This window comes from Aquarana catesbeiana, linkage group LG13 (assembly GCF_042186555.1).
Source record: "Aquarana catesbeiana isolate 2022-GZ linkage group LG13, ASM4218655v1, whole genome shotgun sequence".
Classification (NCBI taxonomy): Eukaryota; Metazoa; Chordata; class Amphibia; order Anura; family Ranidae; genus Aquarana; species Aquarana catesbeiana.
This window is the reverse complement of record NC_133336.1, coordinates 168,769,342-168,783,775: the sequence shown is the minus strand read 5'-3', so window position 1 is coordinate 168,783,775 and position 14,434 is coordinate 168,769,342. Positions and strand designations below refer to the sequence as shown.

Sequence of the window (14,434 nt, the reverse complement as noted above, 5' to 3'; positions counted from 1 at the left end):
CTCCTTCTTCCTTGCCCTCTTCCCATACCCTATTTCTCATCTCCAACTCGCTTTCTCCCGTGAGTTCACACTTTCATGGTTACGTGAATACACATTAATTTACCATTTTGGATTGTACCATACTTGCTTGTCTAAGGACTATCTTCTACAAAAGCAACTGTATCATCTATAAGTGTGATCTTTTGTACTCACCTTGCTATATTTCTATGTTTAACCTCAATAAAAACTATTTGAAATAAAAACTGATATGAGGTTTTAGAGAATACATTTTCGTACATTTTAGTTTTCTAAGAATGAACACAGAGTACCCAGAAGCAAACATGGGCTTCCAGGCAATGAAGTATTGTCATGTTCTCAACTGGAATTTAATATGCAATTCATGAAAGCCTGTCAACAGTCTTATACATTGATATGTAGGAAGTGTGTTTTTGCTGCAAATTTGAGACTCCTGGAATTTTAATAGGCATGTTAAAGGCACCATGGCACTCTGTAAAGATGAACACAGAAAATTACCAGTATATCCTGACAAATTTTGGTGCCTTGTTTCTTGCAAGATTATTGTTTTTAAATATTTCATGAGAACAAGTTCACGTTAAGATCTCCATTAGTGGGTATAAACTATATATCTTTTGTTTATGCCTTTTCAGAATATAATGCAAGATACCAACAACACTGTGGTGAGGGAATTTCTTCTGTTGGGGTTTTCCGACTTCCATGCATTTCAAAATGTTTTGTATTGCCTTACACTTTTAGCATACATTACATGTGTCTTTGGAAACATTACCATAATTCTTTTAGTTAGAATGGTGGCTTCACTTCATAGCCCCATGTATTTTTTCATTAGTATATTTGCTGTTTTAGAAATAATGTTTATCTCAGTTTCTGTTCCAAATCTCTTATCGATCCTACTTCAGACTAAGAAGACCATAATATTCATTGGCTGCTTTGCACAAATGTATGCCTTTAATGCTTTGGGGGAAACCGAATGCTTTCTCCTTGCATTAATGGTTTTTGATCGATACTTGGCTATAAACAATCCATTGAGATATTCAACAATTATGAATAATACATTTTGTTCAAAATTAGCAGTTCTTCCATGGCTTGGTGGTTTCATTGTTTCCTTCCTCCCTACATGTCTTACTGTTCTTTTGGAGTTTTGTGGCCCTAACATGATTGACCACTTTTTCTGTGATCTGGCTCCAGTGCAAAATGTGGCATGTTCCAACTCTTTTTACAGTGGCATGGTTACAGTGTTGGCTGCAATTATTTCCGTTGTTTTTCCATTTGTTACAATTGTCACATTATACATTTGCATAATAGTTACTGTCCTGAAGATTAAAAGCAAGGATGGGAAAAAGAAAGCTTTTTCAACCTGTTCATCTCATCTCATTGTAGTCTGTCTGTTCTATGGTTCAGCAATTATTGTGTACGTCAGGCCTCAAGGCAGCCACTACGATAAATTCCTTGCACTAATGTACACGGTTGTTACTCCAGCACTAAACCCCTTTATTTATACCTTAAGAAACAGTGAGGTAAAGCAAGCGCTAAAAAAAAATTATAAGACAACATTTCATGCAGTGTCTAAGTTAGTGTGATGCAGTTTTTACTTTTGCAGGATATTTTGTCTATTATATAAGATGTATATACAGTTTGAGTATATCATACCTTGCTGAAATTTTAAGTTTAAGTTTAAGTTTAAGTTTTAGCTATCTCACCATAGCTGAATCAGTCATAGAGATCACACTTGCAATGCTTAGATTGGGGAAGAAGAACACTCATCTTAAATAAATATGTAGGAGTGGGCAATCTTCATCCATTTAGTAATTTCAGAAACAATTCAATATTATTTAATGCTCAGAACAGACAATCATCCTAACAATGACACAACATAACCACTTGACTACCGCGCTATAGCCAAATGACGGCTACAGCACAGACCGCTACTTCTGGGAGGCCATCATATGATGACCCACTGTGATTGCGCCCACTGTGCAGCTAGTCGCAGACAGCATGCTCTGTGATAACAGTGTTCGGAGGACGCTGCTGATCACAGATTGAGGCAAAGAGTCAATCAGCGGCTCTTTACTATGTGATCAGCTGTGTCCAATCACAGCTGATTGCAGAAGTAAACAGAAGCCACATGAGAAGAGGAGAACAGGCTTCTCTAAAAGGGTCATGTACACTGATAATCAGGGCACTTCCAACAGTGCCCACCAGTGCTGCCAATCTGTGCCCAACAAAGCTGCCAATAAATGGCCACTAGTGCTGCCATAAGTGCCCATCAGTGCTGCCAATATGTGCCCATCAATGCCTCCTCAGTGTCACCTATCAGTGCCTCTTCATCAGTGCCCACCAGTGCTGCCTCATAAGTGCCCATCAGTGCAGCCTATCAATGCCCATCAAAGGAGAAAAATTACCTGTTACAAATACAAATGTTGTTTGGGTACAGTGTAGCATGACCGCGCAATTGTAATTCAAAATGCGACAGCGCTGAAAGCTGAAAATTGACCTGAGCAGGAAGTGGCTAAAAGTGCTCAGTGGGTAAGTGGATAATAAAGTTAAACTCCAGCCAAAACAATTTTATGTTTGTGTAACGTGAAGGAAGGTATAAATCCATATCCAATTTTGATTGTGTCCACGGCCCTGTTGGAAAGCGTTTCATCCTTTGCCTTTAAAAAAATTTCTGCAATGTGAGCCAACAGAACTTGCACTTTTCACTTTATTAACTGAAAAAAACAACACCTCTCAGTCCTTACATACCTTAAATATATAAATAATAAGTGCACAACCTTATTGTTATAAATTGATAGGTGGCATTATGTTTCAAACAATATCAGTGAAAAAAATACATATGATGAATCATATGAAAAACGTGTCCTATTATCTGTGCTTATCAGTGAAAAGTGATTCACAAAAAGAAGGTGCTTCAGCAAAATGCTTTCCCCATACCAATACACGCCTCTTACCAGAAGGACTGGGGTTGGGCTTGGCCTCTTAGTTCTAGTGAAGGGAACTCTTAGGGCATCAGCATACCAAGACATTTTGGACAATTTCATGCTCCCAACTTTGTGGGAACAGTTTGGGGATGGCTCCTTCTTGTTCCAACATGACTGCACACCAGTGCACAAAGACATGGATGAGGGAGTTTGTGCATGCCAGTCAAGTTCCTCCATCCCAGAGTCCTGACCTCAACCCGATAGAACACCTTTTGGCTGAATTAGAGCAGAGACTGCAAGCCAGGCCTTCTCATCCAACATCAGTGCCTGGCCTCACAAATGCGCTTCTGGAAGAATGGTCAAACATTCCTATAGACACACTAAAAATTGTGGACCGATTTCCCAGAAGCTGTTATGGCTGCAAAGGGTGGGCCAAATCAAATTTTAACCCTATGGACTAAGACTGGGCTGCCATTAAAGCTCATGTGTGTGTAAAGGCAGGTTTTCCAATACTTTTGGCTAGATAGTGTATCTGGAAAGATTTACAATGGTGATGGAAACCTCCTACACGTAAATACTACATATTACAAATTAGACATAGTTTTAGGGTCTGAGTCGGGAGTTATGGTTAACAACATAGGGAGATTAGACAACTCCTCTACATTAAGTGGCATGCTTGGGATTTGAACTCAGACCCTCAGAGATGCTAAGCAAAAGTTCTAACCTCTAAGCCACAGAGCCACAACATGTGGAAAACTCCTACACATAAATACACATATACTGCATTCCTTTGGACATATAGGTGGTGGAATTACATTACTCAAGAGTTGCTCTTCTTGATTTATTCTGTGATATTTGGTGGGTGAGTGTAGAATAGTGATGTTCTGATTTTTGGGAATTACATTTTGATTTCTGATTTTGGTACACATATCACATTTTTTGGGCTCAAATTATGATTATTTGGAAATAATAAAAAACACACAAAATTGTGACCCATGGTTTGTAAAGACACCTGTGTGAGTTTGGGTAAGGATTTTTGTGAGATGGAGAGTAACCAGTGAAAGTGACAGTGGAAAATATATTTTGCCAAAACATCAAAACATTCCATATTCTAGCATTCTTAAAAACAAATAGATAAACTTTCCTTGCAACAATGTTGCTTCTACTTTATTTCAGAGAAAGATGCATTTCATCTCAACATTAAAAGTGTTTATTTGGGGAAGTTACAATTGTACCATTAGAATCAATGGCTGAAACTTGCATTACTAAATAGCACAGATTTTCACTCTCAAAAATTATTTTAGCCCAGTGCTAATTTTGATATTTACTATAGCGCCCTGTTAAAAAGCCATGGGAGTTAAAATGAGAGTAGTTTGCAGGTCTGAGCATGCTTAATTGTGCTGGCACCTAGTTGTACAGAGACAAGGAACTTATCTCTTCTCAGACTTTTGAAGATATTTCAGTGTAGAAATCATTTTTTTCACACAGTTTAAAAGCAGATTATCTTTAACCAACGCAATACAGGGCACTTAAACCCCCTTCCCGCCCAGACCAATTTTCAGCTTTCGGTGCTCTCACACTTTGAATGACAATTACTCAGTCATGCAACACTGTACCCAAATGAAATTTGTGTCCTTTTTTTCACACAAATAGAGCTTTCTTTTGGTTAATCACTAATGGGTTTTTTATTTTTTGTGCTGTAAATAAAAAAAGTAAATTTTGTGAAAAATTGCCTTTTTCTTTGTTTTTGTCATAAAATTTAGCAAATTAGTAATTTTTCTTCATCAATTTTGGCCAAAATGTATACTGCTATATATCTTTGGTAAAATAACCCAAATTAGTGTATATTATTTGGTCTTTGTGAAAGTTATAGAGTCTACAAACTATGATGCCAATTACTGAAAATTGAAAACATCTGATCAGGCCTTCAGTACATCAGGTAAATCTCATTTCTTGAGGTACTAACAAGTCAGAAAAGTACAAATACCCCCCAAATGACCCCTTTTTAGAAAGTAGACATTCCAAGGTATTAAGTAAGTAGCATGGTTAGTTTTTTTAAGTTGTAATTTTTTCCCACAATTCTTTGCAAAAGGAAGATTTTTTTTTTTTTTTTACAAAATTGTCATATTAACTGGTTATTTCTCTCACAGAGCATATGCATACAACAAATTACACCCCAAAATACATTCTGCTACTCCTCCTGAGTATGGGGATACCACATGTGTGGGACTTTTACATAGCCTGGCCACATACAAAGGCCCAACATTGAAGTAGAACCATCAGGCGATCTACGAGCATAAATTGCACATCTCAATTCTCAACCACCTATTACACTTTTGAAGGCCCTGGAGCACCAGGACAATGGAATTGCCCACAAAATGACCCCATTGGAAAGCAAACACCCCAATGTATAATCTATGAGGCATAATGAGTCTTTTGAACGGTTATTTTTTTTCCAGAAGTTTTTGGAAAATGTGGAAAAAAAATAAAAATGCATTTTTTTTACACAAAGTTGTCCATTTATAAGATATTTCCAACACATAGCAAATACATAGCAAAAATTATACCCCAAAATACATTCTGCTACTCCTCCTGAGTATGGGGATACCACATGTGTGAGACTTTTACACAGCTTGGCCACATACAGAGGCCCAACATCCAAGTAGCACCATCAGGCGTTCTAGGAGCATACATTACATAGATAATTTCCTGGCAACCTATCATTTTTGAAGGCCCTTCATTTTTCTAACACATAGCATGTACATACCAAGAATTACAATACAAAATAAATTATTACCTGTGCTTTTAGTAGTGTCCACAGAAGAGAGCACTGGTCCAGGCAGCAGTCAGGGATGTGCTTAGCGACAGCAATAGTAATTATCCAGGCAGCAGGCAGGAATATTGTCTATAGTCAGCACAAGGATATTGTCAGCACAGCCAAAGCATTTGTCCATAGAAATTGTCCAGGCAGAGACAGCCAGCACAGCCATAATATTGGTCCTGGTACACTGTTACCTGCAGACACTCATTATTGTACCGCTCTCCAGCCCTTCATAAACATACTGCCTCTTGCTACAGCTAATTATTTGCATAGTCCAGGTAGCAGGCAGAGGTGTGGTCCGTTCATGTGGCAGGCAAAGGCATGATGGCAGCAAGTCAGCAGCAGGCTGAGGGCCGCAATCGGGTAAGACCTGTGCACAGGGGCACAGGGGTAGAGGCTCGACCCACCCAAATCACTATGAAGCCTCCAGGCCCTAGTCCGGAAATTGCAAAACCCCGCGAAAGCAAAAAAATTGTTTTCTCCATCCGGAAAAACTATTCTGGAGCCCCTCACATGTGTGAGACCCCTGTGTACTACAGTAGCAGGGCAACAGATCAGTCCAAGCGGTAGGCAAAAGCATAGTCCATAAAACAGGCCAGGGTCAGTTCACGTGCAAGCAGTCCAAGCGGTAGGCAGAAGCATAGTCACAAAACAGGCCAGGGTCAGTTCAAGTGGAAGCAGTCCAAACGGTAGGCAGAGGCATAGTCACAAAACAGGCCAGGGTCAGTTCACGTGCAAGCAGTCCAAACGGTAGGCAGAGGCATAGTCAAAAAGCAGGCCAGGGTCAGTTCACGTGGAAGGCAGTGGCATGGTTATTTGGGGAAGCATGGAAAATGATCAGAACAGATGATGAAAGTGGGGAAAATATGGGCTAATAATTTAGGGATGTATGATAAAGTTTGAAGCATTCACCAATGCAAAGGCCAGGTTGAGAGGGACACTGGGGACAATGGAAGCTGGTATCTTTTCGAAATCCTCTTCTGCTGCACACGCAACATCTTTTTTGCCGTCTTTGGCCTGCTTCTGATGGTGGAATGTTGTACGGGAAGTGGCGTTGATGAAGTCGGCTAACAGCATCAGAGCGAAGGTCTTCTGGGGGGGGGGTCTTTGTTGATAGATGAGGGACGTGACTACTACTTCTATGAATTTTAGGAAGGGGGCGGGACTTTCTGTGGATTTTGTGTAGACTATGTAGGAATTGTAAACGGCCAAATGGATGAGATAAATTGCTACCTTCTTGTACCAGAATCGGGACCTCCTTATTGACAAATAGGGCTGAATCATTTGGTCATTGAAATCCACCCCCCCATGTAGAGATTATAGTCTTGGACACATGTCGTTTTTTCAATGGGACCTCGTCTTCGCTGAACTACAACTGTAGTGTCATCGTGAATGGTGGACATCATGTGCACGTTCCTGTTATCCTTCCACCTCAAGGCCAGCACTTCATTGAATCTCAGTGTTGCTCTTTCCCCCCTTTGCAGCTTTTTGTTTACTATGGATTGTGGGAAGCCCTTCCTATTTTTTCCTGAGGTTCCGCAGGCCAGGGTTTTTTCGATATATAGGTGTCTTAAAAGGGGCAGGCTGGTATAAAAGTTGTCAAGGTATGTATGATATCCTTTTTTCAGAAGTGGGTAAGCCAGGTCCCATACGATTTTTCCAGTTGTGCCCATGTAGGCCGGGCACTCAGGGGGCTGAAGCTGGGAATCTCTTCCTTCATATATGCGGAATGCATACAGATATCCCGTGGCTCTTTCAAAGAGCTTGTAAAATTTTACTCCGTATTTGGCCTTTTTGCTAGGAATATATTTTTTTATTCCTAGCGGGCCTGAAAATGGTACCAGGGACTCATCCACACATATTTGCTGCTCGGGGACATAGAGTTCTCCAAATCGTTGGGAAAATAAATTTATCAGTGGACGAATCTTGTATAACTTATCGGAATTTGGATGATTGTGGGGAGGGCTCTGGGTGTTGTCATTAAAATGAAAGAATCTCATAATCCTCTCATATCGGGACCTGGGCATTGTGGCAGAATACATGGGAATATGGTGGATGGGGTTGGTGGACCAATAGGTATGTCCTTCATTTTTTTTTGTAAGCCTCATGTTTAGGGTGAGGCCCAAAAACAATTTGAACTCCTCCAAATTCAAATCTCTCCACTCAAACGGACGGGCATAAGATGATTGGGGGTTGCTGGCAATATACTGCTGAGCATACAAATTTGTCTGGTCCACAATGAATTGCAGTAAAGTGTCGGGCAAAAACAGGTGAAAACAGGTGAAAGCAATCGATCTCTGTGAAATTTTGGGTGTTGGCCTGCACACCTGGCTGTGCTGTGAAAGGGGGAATAATTGGTGATCCCGAGTTGGAGGGCAGCCATTTTGGGTTGGCAAGACCATCTGGCATGTATGTAGTGGACCTGGCTCTTGGGGGACGTGACACTCCAGTAGTTGGGGGAGTTGAATTTCCTGTGCTGGTACACAGGTGTGATGTGGCAGCACTGGTACTGGGCCTGGGCATTTGTGCGCGGGCCTATTGCTGGCGGCAGCACTGGTACTGGGCCTTTGTTCCTGGGGCCTATTGCTGGCGGCAGCGCTGGTACTGGGCCTGGGTATATAATCCTGGTTGCTGGCATCTGCCTGGTTTCCAGAGTGTCGTACCCTTTTAGGAGGGACCCATTTTTCATCCGAATCATTACTACTCTCGATCGGTTCAAATGCCGAATTTGATTCGGAATTGTAATCTGATGAGAACTCCCCGGTGCTCTCATCAGTCATGGAGAGGATCTGGAACACCTCCTCACTAGTATATACTCTTTTGGACATGGCTGTGTGGCGGGTAGCTGTGCGACGGATGACAGATGGGTGGCAGGTGACGGTCACTGATGGGCTGTGTGATGGGTGGCAGGTGACGTTCACTGAGAGGTGATGATGCTGTGATGGGCGATGGTCACTGATGGGTGACAGGCTATGGACGGTGACGGGTGATGGTCACAGATGGGTGACAGGGCACGGTCACTGATGGGTGACGGGTGACAGGGCATGGTCACTGATGGGTGACAGGGCACGGTCACTGATGGGTGACGGGTGACAGGGCACGGTCACTGATGGGTGACAGGGCACGGTCACTGATGGGTGATGGGTGACGGGTGACAGGGCACGGTCACTGATGGGTGACGGTTGCACCGCTGATGGCCACTGATGGCAGTCTCTTATGTGACAGGTGCACTTTTATGGGGTGACTGTTGGGTGACAGATGACAATTGGGGGGGGCGATGGGACAGGTGTGGTGTTAGTGCAGACACTACTAAACATAGATCTGTAACTCACTGCTCCTGGCTCTCCTCACACTGGAAACGGTGTGTGAGGAGAGAAGAGCTGGTAACAGCTAGTGACAGCTCTTTGTTTACATTTAGTGATCGGCTGTGAATGGATCACAGCTGATCACATGGTACACAGCCTTGGCCAATGGCTGTGTACTATCATCAGCGACGAGCAGTGTTCCCGGGAACACACCACCACTGACGTACACGCGCAACATGCTCACAATCGCGCGCATGCGCCATGCAATGCGGATCGCCCGTGACTTCATCATGGCCGATCATGTGGTAAACAGCCATGCCCAGTGGCTGTTCACCCCTGTCCATGACGAGCAGTGTCTCGGTGACACGCCGCCACTGACAGTACAGGGCTGCGCGCACACGATCGCACGCATGCCCTGTTTAAAATGGGCTCACGCCATATGACGTCCGCCCAGAACAAGAGCCTTACCGTCCTGCCGTCATATGATGGTGGGCGGTAGGCTAGTGGTTAAACAATATAGTACATATTTCAGTAGGCAATTATATCATGCTCTAAATATTATTTCCATGTGCAATACTCCAGCTTTTAGCAGAGTAAGGGGTTTGGCACTATTTGTTTTCAGGGAGCTATAGTAAATTCAATTTTTGGAGTATTTTTTCACCAGCGCTATAGTGAATACCGTTTTAGTGCTAATTAGCACGATTAGCGCTAATTAGCACTAATTTGCGGTAATTAGCACCAATTAGCGCCATAGCACTATAGTAAATGACCCCAATGTATTGTGAAGAGATTTTTACATTTTAGAAAGAGTTGTTTAAGGATTCAGAAATAATTGCATACAGATCAAAATAAAATGTACCTAACACATAGGGTTCATCTACTGTCAGAATGTGGATTGTATAGTTAGTATACAGATCTTTCCTTTACAGCAGGGGTCTCAAGCTGGTGGCCCTCCAGCTGTTGCGAAACTACAAGTCCCATCATGCCTCTGCCTGTGGGAGTCATGCTTGTAACTGTCAGCCTTGCAATGCCTCATGGGACTTGTAGTTTTGCAACAGCTGGAGGGCCACCAGTTTGAGACCCCTGCTTTACAGGGTGGATAGAATTGGCTTAGAATGAGGGTAGGAGTAGATTTAAGTATAGTTAGTGGATAACTGAACTTCCACTTTACTCTAAAGTTCGAGCAAACACTAATTAAAAAGGTAAAGAAAGCTAGTATTTTTTTATTTTTTGAGTTAGATTATGTTTATATGAACAACCTGAAGGGTTTTCCCCATTAAGAATTGGTAACTATATTGGTTGAGTAGGGCCTGAAGCGTGATAAATGGAATGAAAAGATAGTGAAGGGCCAACATGACAGGGTGAGAAGTGTAGGAAACTATGGGGGTAAGGAAGTGTAGGTGGAGAGAAGGGGAGAGGTAGGATTGGCTGGGAGCAACAGGATGGGGGGGTTTAGTTTATTTAAGGAGGAGGCGAGGTCTCCAGGCATCAGTGGAGGGACAGGTGACAAAGCAGGCAGTTTCCACGCTGCTGCGTGTCACAACAAAAAACATGGCCGACAACGTTGATAGGATCCTGGCCCAGCTGCGGGCTGCTGCAGTGTCCAAGGGTCATGACTGGCTGCAAAGCCAGCTGTCAGCCCTGTTAGAGGATCAGGCATCCGGGTTGGGAGTAGGGGGGAAGGACATCCCACACGCTTGGTGGTCTCGAACGGTTTTCCCCCGGATCCTCCCCCAAGCTTGGCCATGGACAAGACAGAAGGCCCGACTACCATGCTCAGTTTTTTATGCATAGTGCTAGATTCAGGCACCATGGAGCATCTTGTTGGGGGTAGCTGATGGGAGCACTGTAGTCGCTAAAGGAGACACACCACGGGCAGCAGCGGGCTCAGCATCTGGCCAGCAGGTGGTGGGTGTTCCATCTGCCACGTCCGATACAGACGAACAACTACGAGATTTGTTGGGGGCTGTGGGATTTAATGCAATGGTTCACCGGGGGAAACAGGGGTAAAAGCCCGCAGGTGTCGCCGTGGATCCAGCTGGGTGGAGCAGTTGCAGACAGTGCAGGTACGGGTCCCAGTGGGGTACCCCCCCCTGGTTACAGCAATAGCTCCCACTACCACGGGGCCTGCAGTATCGCCCCTGGCTCCAGTGGCTGCAGTTGCGGCATTGGGGGAGAATGCCGGATTGTTGCAGGATGTCCCTGGAAAGGTGGATGCTGTGAGGATTGCCGACGCAGCAAAATATGAGGTTTACGTGTGCTTTGAAGGGCAGTTAGGGGCACACATAAAACAGGACATCCAGGATAAGATTTGCAAGGGTGAGTACGTAGAGATCTTCTCCCTGTTGCCCCTTGAAAAATTTTACCTAGATAGGGTTAAGCCCAATGACACGAAGGAGGATGAGAAAAGGCAGTGGTACAGATAGATTCCAAGGACATTCACCAGTTGGCTGCAGGCGTTTGCTATTATGGCGAGCGTCATAGGGGAGAAGAACCCAGAGCACTGTTCAGCACTCTTGTTATATGGACGCCATCGGTGAGGCTCACAGAGTCTATGGGGGATTTGCTTGACTGCGTTACAATGAACAGTTTTGGCAGCGTAGGGCCATCGATCCGTCCCTTCAGTGGGACCACAAGGATATCAGCCTGTGGATGCGGCTCATGCCCTCGGCGCGGGCCCCGAACCAGTTTTTTCCTTGCGGGGCCAGTGGTGCAGCTTCCCCTGGTAACCGGCTGCTAAGAAGTGGGGTTTCTTTTGGCAGTACAACAAGGGCTCTTTGGGAAGCCCTGGGAAGGTTGGGAGCTCCTGCCGTTTTGAACACAAGTACTCCGGGTGCTCATCCCGTGTCCTGTTGCTTCAAAAAACGCAAGGGCCGCACCGGAGAGAGTCTCCAAACAATGGGGAAGATGTGGATGAGGGGGGAAAGGATGCAACCTTTCCTAAATATATATCCGGACCGAGAGGCTGCACAGCTACTGAGGGAGGGATTCTTGGAGGGTTTTAGAATCCTATGTTCCTTGATTGCAATGCCGCCTATGGTGCGGAATTTGCGTTCCGCATTGCAACATCCTGGGGTGGTCTCTGACAAGCTGGCTAAGGAAGTGGCACTGGGTCGCATGGTCAGGCCTTTCACAGTTAAGCCTTTGCCAGAGTTGGTGATTTCGCCTCTAGGGGTGGTGCCTAAGAAGGAACTGCACAAGTTTTGCCTTATCCATCACCTGTCTTTCCCGAAGGGAGGTTTTGTCAATGATGCCATTGATCCAGAGGCGTGTACGGTTTCGTACACTTCTTTTGACGTGGCAGTTGGCTGGGTTCCCCGTTACGGAAAAGGGGCTCTGATGGCAAAAGTGGACATTGAATCCGATTTTTGTTTGCTCCCTGCCTATCTGGATAGTTTCCACCTGCTGGGGTGCTGTTGGCAGGATGAATTTTGCGTGGATCGCTGCTTGCCTATGGGCTGCTCTGTTTCCTGTGCTCTGTTCGAGACGTTCAGTTCCTTTGTTGAATGGGTGGTCTGTGATGTATTGGGGGTAAATTTCGTCATTCATTATTTGGATGATTTCCTTTGCGTGGGGCCACCTTCTTCTAATGTGTGTGTGATACTTTTATCCACATTACAGCACATTGCGGGTAGGTTCAGTATTCCTTTGGCCATGGACAAGACAGAAGACCCGACTACCATGCTCAGTTTTTTACGCATAGTGCTAGATTCAGGCACCATGGAGTATCGGTTGCTGGAGGATAAATTGTTGGCCCTCAAGACGGAGATCCGTGGGATATTGGGACTATGCAAGATCCAGCTTCGAAAGCTGCAATCCCTGGTGGGTAAGTTTAATTTTGCATATCGCATTATTCCCATGGGCAGCTTTTTTTGCTGATGGCTGTCGACTGCTACAGCGGGGGTTCGGTCTCCTACCCATTTTATCTGTCTCAATCGGGAAAATCTTGAGGATTTGAGGGTGTGGCACACGTTTTTGGAAAACTATAACGGAAGATCAGTATTGATGTCTGGTCCGCTGAGCAACTTTGACTTTGAGCTGTTTACGAATGCAGCAGGGTCATCTGGTTATGGGGCCTTCTACCAGGGTCATTGGTGTGCGGAACCTTGGCTGCATTCCTGGTTAGACGCAGGTTTTCTCAGTAACATGGTGCTCCGGGAGCTTTTTCCAGTAGTGCTGGCTATGGAAATCTGGGGCGAGTCGTTTCGAAACTTGAAAATTTGGTTGAATTGCGACAATATGGGAGTGGTTCAAGTCATTAACTGCATCTCAGCGCAGGGGCGTAATTAGAAATCACAGGGCCCCATAGCAAAATGTTGTATGGGCCCCCCCACAAAAATAGCAAAACAGTGCAAAGCAGATGACAGTCTCCCATTCCCTTCCCACCTCCTGTCCAGACTCCAGAGCCTCCTCATGTGCCGAAAATGATGTCCCCTCGCAGGCGGGCTCGAGCGTTCTGCCCCGCTCACTCTGCTCCCACCCACTCTGCTCTCTGCTCCTGCCATCTGCTGTATGCGGCTGTGTGTGTCGGGACCCGGGAGGCTTAACAGTAAACAGTAAACTTACATTCCTCATCCTCACTGGGCCCCAGGGGCATACCTAGAGCATTTGGCACCCAGGGCAGATCCTATATCTTGCACCCCCCCAACTTTAAATTGTAAAAACACCCCAGTGTGCCCCCTGCATACTACTTTGTACCCCCTCGCCACAACTGGACCCCTTTATATTACACAGCCCCCCCCACACCTCTGGACCCCTTTACATTACACAGCACCCTGCACCTCTGGACCCCTTTACATTACACAACCCCCTACACATCTGGACCCCTTTACATTACACAGCACCCTGCACCCTGAAGCCTTTGGGTTCACACTGGTGTCCTGGAGTTTGTCGCAGTGCTGGGGTATATGCAGTTTTTCTGTATTTTATCCCCATTTTTAGCTGCAGTCACGCAGTCTTCTATTAGTTTGTATAATGGTATAATGTTTTCTGAAAGCACACCAAAGTTGCAGTATAGAGGACATTTGGTGCGCTTTCAGAAAATGTTGCAAAAACATGTAACTTAATAGAAGTCTGTGGGACTGTAGTGAAAATGGAGTTAAATGCAGGAAAACTGTGTATACACCTGTACTGCAACTGAACCACAGTGCATCAGTGTGAACCCACTTGAGTCCTGGTTCACATATATGCGATGCAGGAATCAACGCAATTCTACTGCGTATTCCTGCATTGCATGTCGCTTGCCGGCAATCACACTGCCCTTTGCAGACTTCTACGGGTGTCAATGTAAAGTTAATGACATCCCCAGATCAGTTTGCAGATCGCAGTGCGAACTGTAAAATGGTGCAGGAATGGGATCGCATAAGTGTGAA

General features: G+C 44.6%; 1 protein-coding gene across 1 annotated transcript; it reads left to right on the top strand.

Annotated features, from left to right (window-relative positions):
* The first annotated feature begins 653 nt into the window (after positions 1–653).
* On the top strand, positions 654–1,595 carry LOC141116585 (olfactory receptor 5V1-like). The gene has a single exon (XM_073608979.1). It carries the CDS (start codon positions 654–656, stop codon positions 1,593–1,595), a length of 942 nt encoding a protein of 313 aa, XP_073465080.1.
* The last annotated feature ends 12,839 nt before the right edge of the window (positions 1,596–14,434 follow it).

Bases quoted from the DNA above. Each gene is read 5' to 3' on its own strand.
- LOC141116585 (XM_073608979.1), top strand. From the start codon at position 654: ATGCAAGATACCAACAACACTGTGGTGAGGGAATTTCTTCTGTTGGGG.